This window comes from Anopheles arabiensis, chromosome 3 (assembly GCF_016920715.1).
Source record: "Anopheles arabiensis isolate DONGOLA chromosome 3, AaraD3, whole genome shotgun sequence".
Taxonomy (NCBI): Eukaryota; Metazoa; Arthropoda; class Insecta; order Diptera; family Culicidae; genus Anopheles; species Anopheles arabiensis.
In genome coordinates, this window is record NC_053518.1 from 25,318,274 (window position 1) to 25,337,113 (window position 18,840).

Consider the following 18,840-nt stretch of genomic DNA (forward strand, 5'->3'; position numbering starts at 1 on the left):
CGTGCGTGCTATAATTTGATTTTCGCTGGATTATTTAGATTGATTTGATTGTTTGGCTGAGTTTCATCGTTCAATGATTACAAAAAATTGAGATTTTTTCCTTCAAACCCAAATATATATACATCGGTATTTCTGGTCACTTTGCCCACAGGGCAAGGCGAGCTTTTGGCGGCCACCGTCGCAAAACCGTCGCAAAACGTCAAAACTGGCGTCGCGTGTACTGCAAACCGACGTCGCCAGCGAGCGAAACTCGCAACGATTTCGAGGCGCTGGCGACGGTCGTTTTGACGTTTTGCGACGGTTATTGACCTTTCGAGTGAGCTTTTGCCCTGCGGTCCAGTGTGGCCAGATTATATTGGCAGATTTCGGCAGGAGCACTGTTCAGAACGCAACAATTTAAATTAAATCAATTATTTTAATGATTATCCTACTAGCAAAGAGAATGAAAAAGTGTGCGACTTTCAGACGAGGGGCATGTAGAAGCAGGGGGAGACGGTTGGAAATACACGGAATTACGCAGAGCCGCGAGCGTGTTTTGGTTTCCACACAGTTTTTGCACTCACACAATTATACATGTGTGAATGTGTGCGTTCACTTTCAGCCTGCGCGCTCAGTTTGTTTTTCTCGCAGCGGCATGGTGGTATCGGTGTCTCGCTCGCACTAGTGCAGCTTGTTCGGGAAGAAACGGAAAGGAAGGGGTATGAGGAAAATACAATGAAACAGCGCGAGCGAGCGTTCTTTTCAGTGAGAGCGCCTCGTGTATTTTAAAGGCATGCAAGAGAGCGCCGATCTGGTGGTACAGTCGTCAACTCGAACGACTTAATAACATGCCCGTCGTGGGTTCAAGCCCCGAATAGACCGACCCCCCATGACTATCCTGCTATGGTACCAATAAGTCACTGAAAGCCAAGCCCACTTCACTAGTGGGTACAGGCAGGCCTTGACCGGCAGCGACTGTTGTGCCAAATGAAGAAGAAGAATGAGCAAGAGAGCGCATTCTCCCTGTGGTAGCGCTCCATCCGCCATTCATTAATTATCAGCCCAAAACAACGGACTTCGGATCCGATCTTGGGCCGGACCCCCACCGTGTGTTTCTACCTTCCCTCGCCTGAAAATTTAATTCTCTTTTTCTGTCAGGTGAGCTTAAACCGCGGACAGCGAGATTCAAATTCAAATTTAAATGACTTTCTTTGACGAGAAATTTTCGGAATTCACGCAACTGACATAGCCTACTTATTATGCACATTAAATTTTAACGGATAAAAAGTGCCAGGCAAACAAACGTGCATCAGCGCGTTAAGTAACAAATGTGGTTAACAATCCTTGAAATAGCATCCCAAGCGCCACAGATTAAGCTTAAACGACTGAAAAATCAAATATCTGTGATTTTCGGTAGGATAAATGGAAAATCGGTAGTTTTAGGGCGGTCATCTGTGAATCGATAGGCATATAAAAAATCGGTAGGAATACAGATAAATCGGTATTTCTGGTCACTCTGATCAGAGGAGCGTTCGTTTATGGTGTGCGGTTGAAAACTGTCAGCGCGGAAACAGTGTGTCTGTTGCTAGCGCTTTGTGCGAGAGAGCAAATAATTGCCCTGCTCTGTTTGCTCTGATTGGACACATCGGTACCGGTTATTGACACAAGCCGCCTGTCAGTTCAGTGTGGCCAGATTATTTAGGCGGTTTTCGGTAGGATTCCAAAATTTTATTTGTTGTTTTAAGCAAGGTGTTATAAATGACAAGGTGAAGTTGTTCAGAGCAAAATGACATTTCTCGACTTGACATATCTCTTCCGGGGGCTCCGGTATAAAAATCAGGGAGGGCTGGTGCGGGGTATTGAAATTTGTATGCAGAGAGTGACAGATGTCCCCCACAATGTCGCCCAGCAAAAGCGGTAAAAATCAACCTTCTAAATACATTATCCTTGGTTTTAAGTAGTAAATTTTGATTTTGTCAGTAGTTTTCGGTAGGTTTTAAAAATCAAAATTCATTTAAAAAAAGTGCCAAGCGAGAGGGGGAAGAGGAGGGGGTGCTAATACGCTAAACGAACATTCCACCTCGCGAGAAAATGTATACTTTATCTATTTCAAGGAGATGGATTAGATTTGGTTCAGCGGTCACACGATTGCAGGTTTTTCTGAAGTGTCGATCTGAAAATTATACTAGGAATTCTAAGCCAAAGAAGGACTGAGATGCCCATTTTCTTCTCAGCGGTGGCGATTTCCTTTCCTCGGCGCTTGGGGCTGTGGCAGTGCTCCATCGGATACGATTTTATCGCACGTGTTGTCAATCGATTTTCGCTGTATTGTTTAGATTGACAATTTCTATTGATAACAGTATTATACAAGTTTAGGTTCAGTTTCTCGATTAGTATTATAAAAAAAAATCTGTGATTTTCGACAGGAAAAGTAAAAAATCGATTATTTTAGGGTGTTCATCTGTGAACCGGTAGGCATATAAAAAAATCAGTAGGAATACAGATAACCTTTAAGTTGGCAACCGGATACCCGGGTATTTTTTTTATCTTTAAACTGATATAACTTTTGATTCATTGCTTTTATTGACCTGAAATTTTTCGTAGCCTCCCAACTTTTAATTTCTGATTTTTTGGTGTATAAATTGTAATTTTAAACAGCCTGTAAGTATTTTATTTTGATTTTTTTTAACTTTACCACGTAAGTTGGCAACCAGCATACCCGGGTATTCCATACATTTTGTATGGAGAATGACGTTTCTCTTCTTCCCCTTTTCGTATTGTGCTTATTTTCGAGTCAAATTCAAGCGATTCCAAATTTCAATTTGACCGTTATTTTTATAATAAAATGAAAAAAACTTAATGAATAAATGAAATACAAGAGAATATATGGTCGGCATTACTTGCTTACAGCATTAAAATATAGAAAGCATTGTTTACCTATGAAAATCGTTAATTTTTTGCATCAAAACGTATGGAATACCCGGGTATGCCGGGTGCCAACTTAGGTGTGTAAATCTGGTTACCAACTCTACGGATAAATAAGTATTTCTGGTCACTCTGTGTATGTTGAGGGATGCTGTATTCAAACAACGCCGTTAAAATTGTGATAATGCTGTGCTTTGATTGTAAATTTGTGATAACGTGCTGAAATAAACAAATCTGTGCAGTCAACGGGCGGTGCGTATCAGTACAAGTTGTGTTTTGCTCGAGAGAGGAACTTTCTCGTTCGTAAGCGTTGCTCGGACAAACTTAAACCTCGTCTCATTCACAGATAGTGATCTCAGCTCGCTCGCAGTACAGTTTACGATGCGTTCGCTGGTGCATTTTATATTGAGTTTAGCATTAGTGCGCCTCACCTGGGCCCAGGAAGATGTTCATCTGCCCGACTATTTGGTGTTTACGAAACAGTTTGCGGTGCACGTGCAGGTTCGCGAACCTTCCGGCATCATGGTCTGGACCCGGGACAGTCCGCTGATCGAGACGTTCGGGCTGGAGCTGTACGTTGGCCGGGGTAATCACAGCACCCGGGGACCGATCTGGGACAGACAGCTGCTCGTCAACACGTCCGTCCTGGTGGATGGGAAGTTTTTCATCCACGACGACGGCATGGTGGTGGAAGTGGATGACACGATTCGCTATCGCTTCATGGTTACGCACAAGAAAACGCTGTTTCACAGCAATTTCCGTCGGATTCTCGTAACAGGTGTGGGAATGGACTTTGTGCTAGTATAACCATGTTAAAATTAATTTTATATAATTTTCAGATCATCTATTATATCGCCCGAAGAACAACTATTGCTTCTCGCAGTGCCTGGTAGGCGATCAGCAAGTCGCCCACGAAGAAGTTGCCCACCTGAAGCAGCTCCTGGAGCAAAAGATACTGCAGTGCGTCGGTACGCAAGCGTCCGAGCATCTGTTCTTCCCGCTGGAAAATGCCTCGAAGCTAGTTGCTGACGCCGAGCTGTTCGTAAAGTCGCGCCTGTTTCAAGTGGAGGCACTGCGACCGCTGGTCAACAGTGTCGTCACGACCTACCTTGCCCACAACGGTGTCGGCTTCCGTATGTATACACTGCTCGATAAGTTTAAAGTGCTCGAGCTGGGCCAAGGCTACCTGGATGTGATCGATTTCGACAGCTTCCTGGAGGAGTCGAACTAGCAGCGAAAGAGAAATGGGTGAATTCGTTTAAAACCATTTATTGTAATCGTTACTAAACACTAAACACTTTGTGTCCCGAAAGCAAGCGTCTTGTATGGCAAATCATAAGGGAAAAAAAACAGAATGACAGAAAAATGAGGGAAGCAATACGAATCAAACAAAAAGAAAGAAGACTGGAAGAACAAACAGTGATGAGCTTGCCGCCAGCTAGCAGCCCACTACTTCCGCAAATCGTCATCGGTGGAAAATACTTTGTCGTGAGATTTCATGTGATGGTCCAGCGTTTTGCGCTTTTTAAACTCACGCAAGCACAGATGGCACTGGTACTGTTCCGCGATAATGCAGCAGTGCTTCCGCAGCGACTCGCTGGACGCGTACGACAGCCCACAATCCCGGCAGTGATGCAATCGTGTCGGTTTGAACAGCCCCGACGAAGCAGTCCGGCTCTGTGCAGCCGGCTGTACCGATGGGAAGGACAGTTGAGATGATTTTATCATATTCACCGTTTGTCTAATGGAGGCGGAAGGATTGTGGTGGTCGAACTTTGGGACAATGGCAGTGACGGGTGCTGGGCTGGGCCCGGAAGTGATCCTAGCGGACGGTTGCATTGACGCCGTTACCGTATCGAGCGCTGAGGTAGATAGTCGTGCCGATGCCATCCATCGGTCCCCGTTCGGGCAGGACGCCTTCATCTTGGAGTACGAGCTAGCTTCCAGCTTTCGGCGGCCCTTTTGAATGTAATTGTTCAAAATGCGCTGATACTCTACCGGAGGGGACAGATTGCCGTGTGCCGCTGGTTCCTGCTGGTGGTGGGGTGAAGCAGTTTTGTCTGGCTCGGGTGTCGGTAAGGAAGCTTCAGCCGTACAATCATTCTGCCCACCACCTTCCAGTGCGCCCGTTCCGTCCGGTGGTTCCCGCCGGATGGGCCGTTTGCAGGAAAACTCGCTAGGATTGACGGCAATCGTAATGGCGCTCGTGTCCGACAGCACCACATCCGTCCCGGGCGACACTTCGGTAAGGTATTCCATCTCGGAGAAGAGTGACGATACCTCCTTGTCGAAGCAGCGGCTCGAGCCAGCGTTAAAGCCACCGGGAGGGGGGCTTTCCTGCCTGCGCAGTTCCGCATCGAAATCCTTGCAAAGGTGCAGCGAGCTCGCACCGGCAATCCGGACCACATCCTCGCAGATCTCACCGAAATCGTCGATGATGAACGTTTCTTCCGCGAAGTAGTGATCGTAATCGAAGCACATGCTGTGAAGGGAGCGGGAGGGGAAGAAACCACATGTTAGAACCCGTTTTGTTGGCGGCAGTTTATGGATTTGCATTGCTTTGCCCTACCCATCCATCGTGATGCGCACTGATGCAGGGTGAAGATTTAGCACCGTAAATGGCCACCAGCTGGCACCGAGCGGCGCGTGATTCGTAAACAAGAGTGAAGAGCGAAAAAAAAGGAAAGAAAAGCGTGCGCTACACCCACCACCACCACCACCACCGAGGAGGAGCGGCTTTTGCGTAGAACTATCACCACATTTTGCTGGCGATGGGTAGAATGGTGATTTCACACTAAATCCACACTGTCCGCGGTCATGGTTGATCGGGTTTCTTATCGATTTCGGGCGCCGAATTTGGGTGTAATTTTGTGTGAAACGATTTCGTTCTGGCAGCTCTTTTCGGTATTTGTTGTGTTCTGAACTGTCAAAGTGTGCGCACACACACAAGCGCGCTAGGGAAGAGCGAGAGAGTGTAGAGTTGTGCTAGAAAGAGACAAATATTGCACTGCCCGCGAGGGGTAGATTTCGAAAATTAAGGGATGAGCTTCGAATGGAGTTCGAAAATTTGAATTTGCAACCGTTGGATCACGTTTAGACGGAATGGCACCATTGTGAAAGATAAATTCGTTAATTAGAAACGAAGCTTTGTATCATAATGTAATAAAAGAAGCTTGAAATACATAAGTTCATACAATTCTAAACATTGATCATGGTTTTATAGAACTGTTAATAAGTGTCCCTGGAACAGTTAGGCGCCTAAAGTTATGCAATCATAACTTAAAAACAAAGGTTGGTCCCGAGATACGCGCATTTATCTAAATTTGAAATTTGTTTTGAGCTAATTGTACAGGCGGTCTCCGAGATAAACGGTAACTCTTATACGCGGATTCGGAGATACGCGGTTTTCTATATTTGACAATTCTTTGAGCAAATTGTACTGATTTGACACATACATTGTAAAATGCCAAATAATTTCACTTTTGATAAAACGTTTAAACCATTTCAAATGGTTTAAAACTGCTAAATTCAATCAGAATTATATCAAATAATTAAATGAGTGACTAAAACCGCCCCCTACTTGCAAAAATACATGAAAATTTGTGATATTTAAGCTGGAAATCACGAGATTCCACTTACGCGGAAATTCAAGATACGCGGTTTTTGCGGCCGTTTTCGGTCCCCATTAACCGTGTATCTTGGGGACCGTCTGTACTCATTTGAAACATCAATTGCGAAATGTAAGATATTTTCACGTATATGATCTTCTTCTTTCACACAACAACCGTTGTCGGCCACAGCCTGCCTGTGCCACACACTAGTGAGATTGACTTTTAGTGAGTTATTAGTTACCCATTGGAGTGTAGTCAGTCCTACGTATGAGGGCACGGTCCATTCGGGACTTGAACCCATGATGGGCATGTTGTGAAGTCGTACGAATTGATTTCTGTATCTCAAGACCGTCCATTTTTATAAGCTTTTAGTAGCATTCACTTTTTTTTTATCATTCAGGAGGCACGGTCTAAAGGGCCGTATTTTAAAATATAAAAAATAAGACAAGAGAAAAAAATCTTACGAATCATATGAAATAATTAATGAAGTAGCTAAATTCCATGCAAAACTACATGCTAATAGCAATATTATTGAATAAAATCGATAGAAACGACTTGAACTTAAATTTGAGTTACACGGTTTCTTTGCGGTCCGTAGTTCAGGGACTAAGTAATGGATGGCTTTACTTTCAGGGATTTAAAGTATGGATCTTCTTCTTCTTCTTTGGCACAACAACCGCTGTCGGTCAAGGCTTGCCTGTACCCACTAGTGAAGTGAGCTTGGCTTTCAATGACTTATTGTTATTGAATTATTATATACCATAGCAGGATAGTCAGTCCTACGTAGGGGGGCACGGTCTATTCGGGACTTGAACCCATGACGGGCATGTTGTTACGTCGTACGAGTGAACGACTGTACCACAAGACCGGCCCTTATACCATACTACCCCTACCCCTAAAGTATGGATAGCTCAACATTTATTCCAAAAATGTAAAACAAGGATACCAGATTGAATGGAAAGTCACGTACCGATGCAATGTTATACACCATACTCGCCGAATACATCAAAGCAAATTCAAGCACAATGGACCGTTAAAACATTGGTAAGAAAACAATGGCTGAGTGCAAGTTTTGGAAACGGCACCCAAACTGATAGGATCGCTTTGTAGAGCTTTGTTATCAACGCGTAGTGGCGTAGAAAGCGCGCGGTGTAACACGTGGGCCAACTATACCACGTTTAGAACGGCTGGTGTATTCATTGTGCGAGTTGCGCTAACCTTACAATCGTGGTAGAGATGAATCAATTGTGAGTAGAAAGTTTTTAGGTAAAGGATGCTAAAGGTGGGTAGTAGCTGTAAGGTTGCGATTGTTACGCATCAATCTGCTACCGCAGAAAAGGCCGGAATTGTAGAATTTGTCATTACATTAGGCTATGATGGTGAGTGTTTCTATACAGTACGACAATAGCTTTGTTAAATGAACAATGAAGCTATTGTTATAAAGAGCAAATTCATTTATAAAATTGTTTGGTGAAGGGTCAGTATGTACATGAAGACAGTTGAAGAAAATATGGTCTTAGTACAATGTTCTTCGAGGTTTAATAAGATTACTCCCAAAGTTATGTACTTGAAATACGCCTGGATGTATACCATGCGATGTATTTAGGTGCTCTGAATGTAATATTTATTTTTATAGAGACTTTAAACCAATTGGCTTCATTCGCATTTTACTAAATGTATTACTTTTAAGGGTGATGGTAAATTATTTTTTCTGAATTGAAATTTGCTTACACTTATTTAACTCATTTAAAGCTTTACTCGTCAAAGAAAGGACACGGGTATTTCGTGCTCAGCATGTTGCCCTTTGACGGCATACAGTAAAAATATTTGGAAAACCCAACTATACCCTACAAGCCTCTGCTACAAGCCTGATCTACGGCACTGTCAAAGAACTTTCACAATTTATTTCCACCATATTAATGTTAGGCTCAACAGTAAAGTATGTCCTTGACCATCATCGCGCGAATATTCGACCACCACACCCCTAACCTTTTCCATATCTTTTCACCATCCCCTTCCAATAATGAAATAATTGAATTCGATTAAAAGCGCTCGGCGCGAGCACGGGCCCTGCGCCCCATTAAAATAATTTTAATGGCTTCGAGTTTTTCTGGCGTAATTACTATTAAATTCCGCACCCGCAACCAATCATCCTGGTGCGGGTGAATGGAATGGACCAACATCCAACACCCCCCCGGTCCGCACCGTGTGTCAAGAGCGTTGGCTTTCTGCCGCCGGATAGCGCAACAATCCTGCGCGATAATGAATTTTTAAGCTACCACGCCACGTGCTGCGTTTCGACTAAGAAAGGGAGAGTGGGAGAGAACCCGTTAGAGCGAGGGAGAGAGAGAGTAGGCGAAGGAGGGAACAACAGCGGCACAATGAAACCGGCACAGCAGAGCGCACGGGAGATGAATTGTGCTGGTGAAATAAATTATTGTTTGCTTAATTACTTTCTGCAGCCAAGACGGTACTACTGCCACTACTACTGACGCCGAATGGTGCTAGTGCGTTGCGATAATGGTGAACCCATCGGCACTTTTCCGGGAAATGTTGCCCGCTTTCGGAAGTTTGGTTTGTCTGGTGCGGAGGTTCGGTGTAGTGGCCGCCTCTCTTTTTTTTTTGTTTAAAGATGCTGCCGGTACACGGTTTGGCGCAAGAAATGGCAACAACTTAGTGCTTAATTAATTTATTCTAACTTCGATAGCGATTCCCGTTAATTGATGGCGGAACTGACGGGCTAGGCGGTCATCCTCTGGCTTCAGGCGAGCTGGCGGGAAACTGACAGATGGCGCAGTGGTGGTGAACACATACAAAAAAAAACACAATAATAGTAGGTCGTGGACCTAGGACAGTACACAGGGTGACGACAGGGTGCGAGATAAGGAATGCAAAGCAAACACGACAACAAGAACACTTCCAATCACACAAACCATGTACAGTGCGGATTGTGAGTTTGTGTGTCATAGAGCGCAGTGCATATTGCAAAACGAAGTGCTTGTACAAGGTTTATCTTGATTTTTGGAACTGATAAGTAACCCCTGCAGAATGTTTCCAAACATGCTTCGTGCACTGTTAATAGTGATCGCTTTCGGTGCGTCCCGGGCCGGATTGCTGGACTGGTTTCGTGGCGAGGACGAGCTAGAGGGCCATCGGATAGGCAAGATTCACATCGAAGTCCTCTCACCGAAAGGCATTCGGCTGTGGACGGCATACAACCCCGACACGGAGCTGTTCGGTGTGGAGCTGTACGTGAAGTATTACGGTGGCCGGACGGAGGCACTCGACTGTGCCCTGTGTCAGAATGTTACCGAACCGGTGGACGGGAAGTTTATGCTGGAAGATCCTAACCTAGTGGCCCGCTTTGGTGATGTTCTCCAGTACACGATCATCACGTTTGACGGCACCACGACGATGCGTCATGCCGCAAGACGACAGTTTGTGCGAGGTACTGCCACCATTATCAACAGTTACAGTGTGTTTGTATGGATAGTAACTTTTCTGTTGTATTTTTGTTGTGTAGAGGAGCTTATCAAACCGAACGATCGGTGTTTCTGTGGCGCGCGCAAGCTACCCGAACCGCTCCAAGATGCACCAATGTCCGAGGTGGAGCTGCTGGAACGCATCATACTACGGGCGTTGGGTAATCGTAGTCGGGAGTGTGAGGCGATCTCGAACTGGCTCGTGCTAAGGGCGGAACCTCGCAACGAGCAGGCCGATTTGCTGGAGTACGTGCGAACCTATCTGGTGAGAAGCTGAAGCTGCTGGAACTGATGAGATTTAGCGGGATGATAGAGGACTACGATGGTGTTTTATAGGTGGTTGAGGATAAAGTTGTAGAGGTATAAGGTAGTGAGTACAGCTTGGAACAATGTCAATAAATGGATAAGTAGACTTATTAGTATAAGTAAGGCGTAGGACTATCAATTGAGTAAAATTCGGGGAAAACCGCTTATATAGAAATTTGCATTAGTCTAACATCGTGTTACTCGATCAAGAAATATGTGACCAAGATTTTTGGGACCTAGATTTCTGCGACCAAGATTTCTGCAATCAAGATTTTTGATCCCAAAAGACTTCTGTGACCAAGATTTTTGCGACCAAGAAATATGCGACCAAAAATTTTGTGAGCAAGATTTTTGCGACCAAGATTTCTGCGACAAATAATTTTCAACGAAGAAGTTTGCCACAAAAAAAATTGTGAACAAGAATTTCCTGGCCAAGGATTTTGTGACCAAGACTTTGGCGATCAAGATTTTTGCGACCAAGATGTTTGTAATCAAGGATTTTGCGATCAATGATTTGGAGCCCAAGACTATTGCTACCAATTTATTTAAAAATGCATCATCAAACTTTTGTGCAGAGTGCACAGGAAGCTGTGTTTTTGCAAGCTTTGGTTACATTTTTCTTAAATTGACCTTCCAACATCCCGTCTGGTTCGTGTCATACCGATACAGGATGGGAACTTCAAATACCAATTCGGCTTTATACTTATTTATTGCACGTCATGCCACACGCTGAATGAATGACCTTCTTTTGATCGTGGAAATAGGTGTCATTTTGCTCCTTTTATGTCGTTTTCTCATTCTTTACTGGGAGGTCATGAAGTAGAGCAAAGCACACTTGAGCAGGATAATGACGATTACCAACCGAACAATTCGTTGTTGTTGAATGGCATCGACGAACGTTGTTGGCGACGATGATGATGATGATTATGGTGATAAGATATTAGCCTTTTTGCTGGTTTTCTGTATGGAAGAAAGGTGTTTTTTGTGCTTTCCCCAAGAACAAATTGCCCAAGCCTCAATGGTGGTAGGCTTTCAAAAGCCAACACGACGGGTTTTAGCCTTTTGCATGGAAAATCTTCAAAAAAGCCGGTCGCCCGTGTTTGATGGAGTTTTCTAAAACGTTTTGAACTTCTTCGCTCTTTCCACTCCATTCCATCCAGTTTTTAATGGAACGGAAGTGCTCGAAGGGAGAAGGTGAAGTGCGTGTGTTACGGATTTTCCTCGCCATTTCCTTTTAGCGCGCTGGGCTTAAGGGGGGGCGGGGGTTCAACCACCAGTGAAAAGATGCGTCAAGTAAACCGGAGAACCCCGGATACGATGCGAAGGAAGGAGGCGCGTGTGCGAGCGTGGAAAATGATTTATTAGTCCCGCATTAGAATGGCGTAAAGTGTGCCAGAAGGCTGAAAAGGGAAAAAAGCGTACCCGTAGGTGGCTGCTTTTTTTTTCGCTCTTGCCGAGCAACGCAAATGACTAGCCAGAAATGGGGAGAGCGAGAAAGAGGGAAATTATGACACCTACCGAAATGCGAAGCGCACCAGCAGAACGACCGCGCTGATGTGTGTTGCGTTGTGTGGAAATGGGAGGAGGGAGTGAAAAACATGCGTAAAAGCGTTGCGATCTGACGCGCTTCGAGCCACCCCGTTGAGGGAGGAAAATGCAGCGACCTTGTGGGCTAAAAACGCCTCCCTTTTGCTGGTGTATCGTCGTTAAAAGGGAAAGCATAAGCCAGCAAGGAGGAGGAGGAGGAGGAGGAGGAAAGAAAAAACAGCGCACAAAAATATGAACCAACGAAACGACTTTGTTGGCCCCGTGGTGGCAAACGCGCAACGCGACGAAAAAGTACGTGGAAATGGGTTTGGTTTTTTTTTTGCTTTCCTGCTCCACTGTGCTAAGGGTCGTGGTAGTGAAAATGATGAAAAATTCCTTTGGTGCTGAAGCGATGTTAGCCGATGTAAAGCTGAGTAACGAAGCGTACATCAAGCCGACGACGGCAAGGCAAAGGCAAAGGCGAACAAAAAGGGATCAGGGCGTTATGATTATGATTTCATGAATGATTAAAAGACTGCCATCCCATTTACCATGCAGGGGGGAAAAATCATGCTCACGCTACGAGTGTGTGTGTGGATGTATATATTGCTTTGTACTATCTCCTCTACAGCACCAGAAATTGGGTTCACTTTCGCCTCTTTCTTCGCCGTGCATGAAAGCACCACAATCACCCAATTTCCCAGCTTTTGCAGCTTGCGTTTTGCAGTTCGCCTTCCAAAACGCGAACCCATTTTCACCACCCCCCCCCCAAAACAGGATCCACAATTTAACGTTGCACAAGTTGGTGGTGGTGGTCGTTTTTTGTGTTGTTTGTTGGTAGAACTAAGGCCCTTTATCGTGGTGGTAGGCTTGGAAAAGTCGGGCGAGTTGTTCCCGCGGCATAACCCCCAGTGTAACGACTAATTTTCCCGGGCCACATGTAATAATGGAGTCTTTTATTAGGTTAAGCAGAAGGGCAAAGGGATCGTGCAGCGTTCAGGAATTTTTTTTTTCGTTCTTGCTCACTCTCTGCTCTCTACGTGGATAGGGCAATGCAAAAAGCACCGGTAATAACCGTTGGATGCTACAATATGTACCAAGCCAAATAAGGTGTGCCGCCATGGCAGAAACAGTGTTGGCGTTTTTCTTTCCACAGGTGCACGTTCCAATGAACGAACGAATATCGCTTTTTTATGCACATACACGACCGGGTGTATGAGCGTACGCGGAATGATGAGTGTAATGAAGATTATGATGATCGGTACGGGTAATGGTGTTCGTTAGGCGCTGGTTGGCTTCATGGGAGCGGGGCTAGACAATTATTACTCGAATATGCTTCCGGTGTGTGGTACGGTTTTTGGTAGAAATGGAAAGCTATTTTTTGTTATTTGCCGCAACCATGTGTGGAATGAATGGTTGAGTGGAAAAATCAACTAGAGCTTGTATAGCTTTTCAAGGAAATTGCATAGTTATGCACTTGTTTTGGTGAAATTCGTTTGAGTGAAACAGGTCATCTTGAACGTTGTTTTCGGTAATTTGAAGCAGGGCAATTGGAAAGACTGTCAAAAGTAATTGTGTCTTGTGTATGGTATTGCTAGAGAACCACTTATGTTTTAGGATATGACATTTTCTAAAATGTGATATCTTTATCAGAGATTATTTTTGCCTCAATTCAACTTAACAACTCTACAATGTGTAGCTTCGAACAGCTTTAAATGCACATTGACAGGAATGCTGTTGAATTTGGCTATAGATGAGCGCCTAAAGTTATGCAATTTATTGATAATTGATCAACACTTTCATGGAGTGTCATGGCTATCATATATGATAGCCAGGGATAATTGACTGTAAATCTTAGTAACTCGTCATGTTATGTTATTATCATTTGTATTAATATTAATTTATATTATCATGAAATTTTGCAAAAACACAAAGTAGTAAATAGCTTTTTAATGTGTACATTGTTTGCAAATCTTTGCAACTAATAATTCCTTTGATGAATATAATGCATCCACATTTATTTCAGTTATAATGTGAGCTTTCAAACCCTCAAATATACAGCAGATATTAGTTAACATTATGTCAATATACGTTTTTTACATGATCGCTTTTCAATGAAGCATCTTATTGAAAAAAAAAATCAATACATAACATAAAACTTTTTTATTCAAATTAATGATCAAAACAAAGCAAAATAATGAAAACACAACAAGATAACAAACTTAAATTGTATTAAAAATCATTTTTAGCAAGCATCATTTTTAACATCGTTTGTTTATATTCCATTACACTTCCCTGGGGACCATGGCTATCACATATGATAGCCATCAAAAATGTAAACAAAAAGTGCTTGGCACCCAGGGAAACATAAAGAAAAATGGTCTGGCACTCAAAGTGTCAAACGATAACTTATAACAGTCTGAGAACAAGCGTCCAACAGCAGCTCTTATTAGGAGGAATAAAAGATCGAATCGAATAACATGAATTCATAACTCATTAATAACATTCAAATATCATTTAAATCTGATTTCCAAAATACAAATCTACATATCATGCTTGCAACCCAACTCAGTCTCAGAGATATAATTCTGGAAGTCATATAGCAAGATTTATGTCTTATATAAGATTTATATATTTAAGTTTTATCTTAGACTCACTTACTTACTTGGGCAAAATGAGGGGAATCAATTTGGTTTGGGCAATGCATGTCTTTGATAAAATAAGCTTTAGAGTCATTATACATACAGTGAAATCTCCAAGATGGTGATATCTATAGGTGAATCTTCAAGGGACCGTCAGATCAGAGAGATATTCATGTCGAAAAAACTAATGAAGGTGTTGCTTTGAGGCATCCAAGAAACCAAAGTCCATATAATACAGAGGTCGATGCATAGCTCGATTTTGGTCCACCATTTTGAAAGCTTATTTTTGACAGTTAGATGAAAAAGCGTTCACAAACGATTCCAAACAACCATACACTTTTTAGGGCTAATTGTGCATTTTGTGCTCAAAACTTAGTTTAACTATACATTTCTTTCTCATGAACATGGCATGGAGTAGTTTTTTCAGTAATTCATCACTTTAAAATGACCACAATCAGAAATCTGGCCTCTTAGCTTTGACCCTCTTGAGCTGCACAAGATTTCGTCGTAATTTCGGGCACTGATCTTGTTGTAATTGATAATTTCACTATAATTCTATCTTTTCTTGATATTCGTCAACTTTTTAAATTACAATATTACAAACAAACGATGTAAAAATGGCCGAAAATGCTTTCAGACCACTGCATGCACAACAACTAAAACCTCAATGTATGCTAAGATGAAACTATTGAAGCTTTTTCATCCAGCTGTCAAAACTTTCCCACGCTTTTTGATCAAATGTTCTGGATGACTCGACCTCTGTATTATATAGACTTTGCAAGAAACTACGGGAAAAATATGGCATACTTTGACCAATGTGTTTGTTCTTTAACCCAAGATCTATTAAGGAGAACAGGTCGATGCAAAGCCCGTTGCTAGGTTGCCATTTTCAGCTCGCATTTGACAGTTTCATGAAAAAGTGTTTACAAAAACACGGCTAATAGTTAACGTGGAAAAGTGGACGAATTTACTATTAGGAAGATTATATTGGTTAAATTTCTTGCGGTCAATCACTTCTGGAGAATAAAGTAGAAATAGTTGCAGTCTATTCTGTATACAGATAACCTCATTGCTTGCCGTGGCCACGAATCACTGCTGTTTGCAACAGTCCTGCTGGAAGAACGAAAAGTTTAACAGGCATAAAATAGCACTTTACATGTTCCAACTGGGTAACAGAAGTCCTATTTACCTTCAATTGAACACTGAGAGTAAAATGAAACATCGAATCGGCACACACAAGTACAATATGCATACCGTCTTCTGCTTATAACCCGGCGACGAATGATAAAAGAGATCCTTGGATTGTATTAGCCATGTAATATTCTAACTGGATTCTACTTCTTGTAATATTCGAATAGGAAATGAGTGCAAAATGTTGAACAAAACTCTTATTCACTCCATAGCAACGTCCATCGCTAAACATAAACAATGTTCAATTTAACTGTCAAAATTTTCCCATGGCTTTCTGTCAATTTACTCTAAACGCTTCGACCTGTTCTCTTTCAAAGACTTTGCTTTAACCAACAAATTATCTTGGAGAATTTTAGCTGCCTAATCGCATATCTAACTTAAGGCCTGAGGGGAAGATTTATCTTGAAGAGACATACAATGTATGGAATATGAAGAGACCGTCAAAATTATTAGCTTAAAGAATCAATTCGTCTGGAAGAGACTACATCTTAGATAGATATAACTGTATTCCATTTAAAAACACTTTCATGTCTCTAAGAATATCGCACTTTCTTGGCGTAAAGACCAAAATGAGTAAATGAATATACAAACAAATCACATATGCTCATTATATATTTTTTTAACTAAGTTCAAAACTTCTTCGATGAGTATTCTTACGGCTTTTCAGTATTTCTTGCCAACATCATCGTAGTCCCTCACGGATGTCATACCGGCTTCGTGCGCCTGGTACAGCACTAGCAGCTTGTGGAGCAGTGTATCCATCTCGAAAACGATCACCTTCCCGTTAGGGCTGGCACCAACCACTGCGCTATCCGCAACCCGGGCAAGCTTAGGCGATTGTTTCAGCACGGTTTGCACATATCCGCGCCAATCGATCGACGTATCGTACGAATCTTCCGGGCTCTTCAGGGTCAGCATGTTGGTGCGTGGTTTCGTTGCACATTGTTCACTCACCATCTCCACGATACCCTTCAAAATGCTTGCATCGTACCGCCGATCCGGTTTGGCTTGGATGAGTTTTTGTGGGAGACTTTCATCCCTCGCTCCGCTCCGTACGTCCAATAGCGAAGCGTGCGAGCAAAGGTTTGTTTCGGGATCGATTTCACAATCAAATCCTTCGTCGGAATAGTCACCGTTGAACAGTTCTTGGTTCCAGTTGGCGGTAGTGGGTGTGATCGGGGAAGGAGTTGTAGTTCTTCTTGTCGATGTGGTTGGTTGAGGAGTAGTTAATCGTGGCGTTTGGGTTGTGGACCGTGACCAGGGCGGTAAGGTGTAAACTGGCTGTTTTGTGGTAGTTTCTGTTTGGGTGTCATTCTCACAGGTACAGTTGCTTCTGACCATATGTCCTGGAAAAATGTAGAGAAGTGAAATTGAAAACAAATTGTCGATCATTTCGGCCTTGTTTTCCCTATATACTTACGAAACACATGAAACTGGATCGTGTTCTTTAGCACTCCTCCATCGGTAAAACCCATGTAGGTTGTTAGGTTTAACGCGTCACCCGGCTTGATGATCACCTCCGTATCGCGCACAATGTACTTCCCGTACACCAGCTCCGTCGCGTTTTGCACCACGTCCGGCGTATCCCCGCCCGGGTTGTTGATGTACAGCTCGAACGCAAAGTATTGCGATGTAGCGTTCAGCCTTTGGATGGAGAGCTCAATACCTTTCGGGCTGTAGATCTCGATGTTTGGATGCGGTGTCCAGTGGTGCGGGCGTCGATGCCCGTGCCCGTGATGATGATGATGGTCGTGGCGGCTATGGTGGCGACGGCCATATCCATGGCTGGACACTTGCTGGCAGATCACCGCAAAAAGCACCACCGTACAGAGCGCTGCGGTGAGCGATCGAGACATCTTGCTGGGAAGGTTGCACGCTTGAGACTGTGGCAGGTTGATCAGCGTGCAGCTGTTATAGCAGCATCGGTTGCGTACTTATCGCTTCATAGTTCAGTATTGGTGATAACCCTAACTGAATACACTCAGTGAGCAAATTGTTTGGAGAGAGCTGAACGTGTGTGACGTGCGAAGATGATTCATGGGCGGAATTTCAGCGAGAAGTTCCCCAGTTCGTTATGCGCACCAACAATGTGGCAGCATAATTAAGCACAATTGGCAATTGGTGCTCACTGTTGGGTCGTTGTTTTGCTAATTGAAGTGAGGAGTGTACGAGCACGAAGGAAGCAGCAAAACAATGATAACTTTCTGTTTATTTGCAGCAACATTATTCAAACCATAAATTCATACAGCGTATGGTAGATTTCCCACCAGACATTTGCTTATTTACAGCAGCAAGAGCAACAAGAATATGATAAAACATACACGAAAAGCATTGCAAAAATGGAATAAATACATTAGCAAACTACATGTTCGCAACGAGGCACGGAAAAGTTTCATGAATTCATTTTGAAAAATTAATATCCCGACATGCTTTTTTACATTTTTTGTTGTTCCCATCGCTACATCTCTAATCAAATTATAAAGTTGAAAATCAATCGCATTCAAACTTTCGTTTCGGGCACGCGAAAAGTATGTGAATAAGCCACGCGAAAAGTATGTGAGTATGTGTTTTAAGCCATTTCGATTGGTATGGTACCAGTGGTGGAGCAGTTGTTTCTAGAGGAAGGAATGGGCTTCAAACGAGCTTTGGGTGTTCGTATGTGTACATTTATGTTCGTAGATGCACATCGTCGACAACTAACATTGGTTGTGCAATCCAGAATGCAGAAAACTTGCATGACCAAACTTTTGGCCCCATTCCCTCGGGATGTCTTTCGTTGATTTTTGCTGTTTCTTTGCATAGTACAGGGAGCAATATTTGAAGGTAGGCGTACAAGTAACACCGTTAACTTTCAACAAAGTTTGCCTGGTTTAGCAGCATATTTCGTTGGATTTTGTTTAACATATTCAAACGAAAAAGAACTTGACTGATGAATTGATTATAATGTTTTTAAACAGTTTTCGAATGTGATTTTTGAGGTTAAAGGTTAAAATGGAGAAGTTATCAAAGTTAGAAAAAATAATACTAGACATCGTTTATATTAATTTTTACTAATTTATGTTTTAATCTATGCATCATTTTTTTGCTGGATTGAGTACTGATGCAAATAAATGTATCGTTTTGAAATTTTAATTATAAATGTGTTGGAGCAAGTACTATATGTGAATTCGTATCATA

General features: G+C 42.9%; 4 protein-coding genes across 4 annotated transcripts; 2 read left to right on the forward strand and 2 right to left on the reverse strand.

Moving 5' to 3' along the window:
• The first annotated feature begins 3,100 nt into the window (after window positions 1-3,100).
• On the forward strand, window positions 3,101-4,216 carry LOC120905227. The gene is made up of 2 exons (XM_040316119.1): window positions 3,101-3,682; window positions 3,744-4,216. The coding sequence occupies exons 1-2, from the start codon at window positions 3,286-3,288 to the stop codon at window positions 4,133-4,135; spliced, it is 789 nt and encodes a 262-aa protein (XP_040172053.1). The 5' UTR covers window positions 3,101-3,285; the 3' UTR covers window positions 4,136-4,216.
• Window positions 4,158-5,832, reverse strand: LOC120905220 (PR domain zinc finger protein 2-like). Its single transcript, XM_040316109.1, has 2 exons — window positions 5,474-5,832; window positions 4,158-5,386 (listed from the first exon to the last, which is right to left on the reverse strand). The coding sequence occupies exons 1-2, from the start codon at window positions 5,479-5,481 to the stop codon at window positions 4,354-4,356; spliced, it is 1,041 nt and encodes a 346-aa protein (XP_040172043.1). The 5' UTR covers window positions 5,482-5,832; the 3' UTR covers window positions 4,158-4,353.
• A 3,448-nt stretch (window positions 5,833-9,280) lies between these two features.
• LOC120899572 lies at window positions 9,281-10,274 on the forward strand. Its single transcript, XM_040305571.1, has 2 exons — window positions 9,281-9,963; window positions 10,039-10,274. Exons 1-2 carry the CDS (start codon window positions 9,564-9,566, stop codon window positions 10,272-10,274), a joined length of 636 nt encoding a protein of 211 aa, XP_040161505.1. The 5' UTR covers window positions 9,281-9,563.
• Window positions 10,275-16,257: 5,983 nt separating this feature from the next.
• On the reverse strand, window positions 16,258-17,560 carry LOC120903326. Its single transcript, XM_040312697.1, has 2 exons — window positions 17,084-17,560; window positions 16,258-17,009 (listed from the first exon to the last, which is right to left on the reverse strand). Exons 1-2 carry the CDS (start codon window positions 17,517-17,519, stop codon window positions 16,327-16,329), a joined length of 1,119 nt encoding a protein of 372 aa, XP_040168631.1. The 5' UTR covers window positions 17,520-17,560; the 3' UTR covers window positions 16,258-16,326.
• Window positions 17,561-18,840: the final 1,280 nt, after the last annotated feature.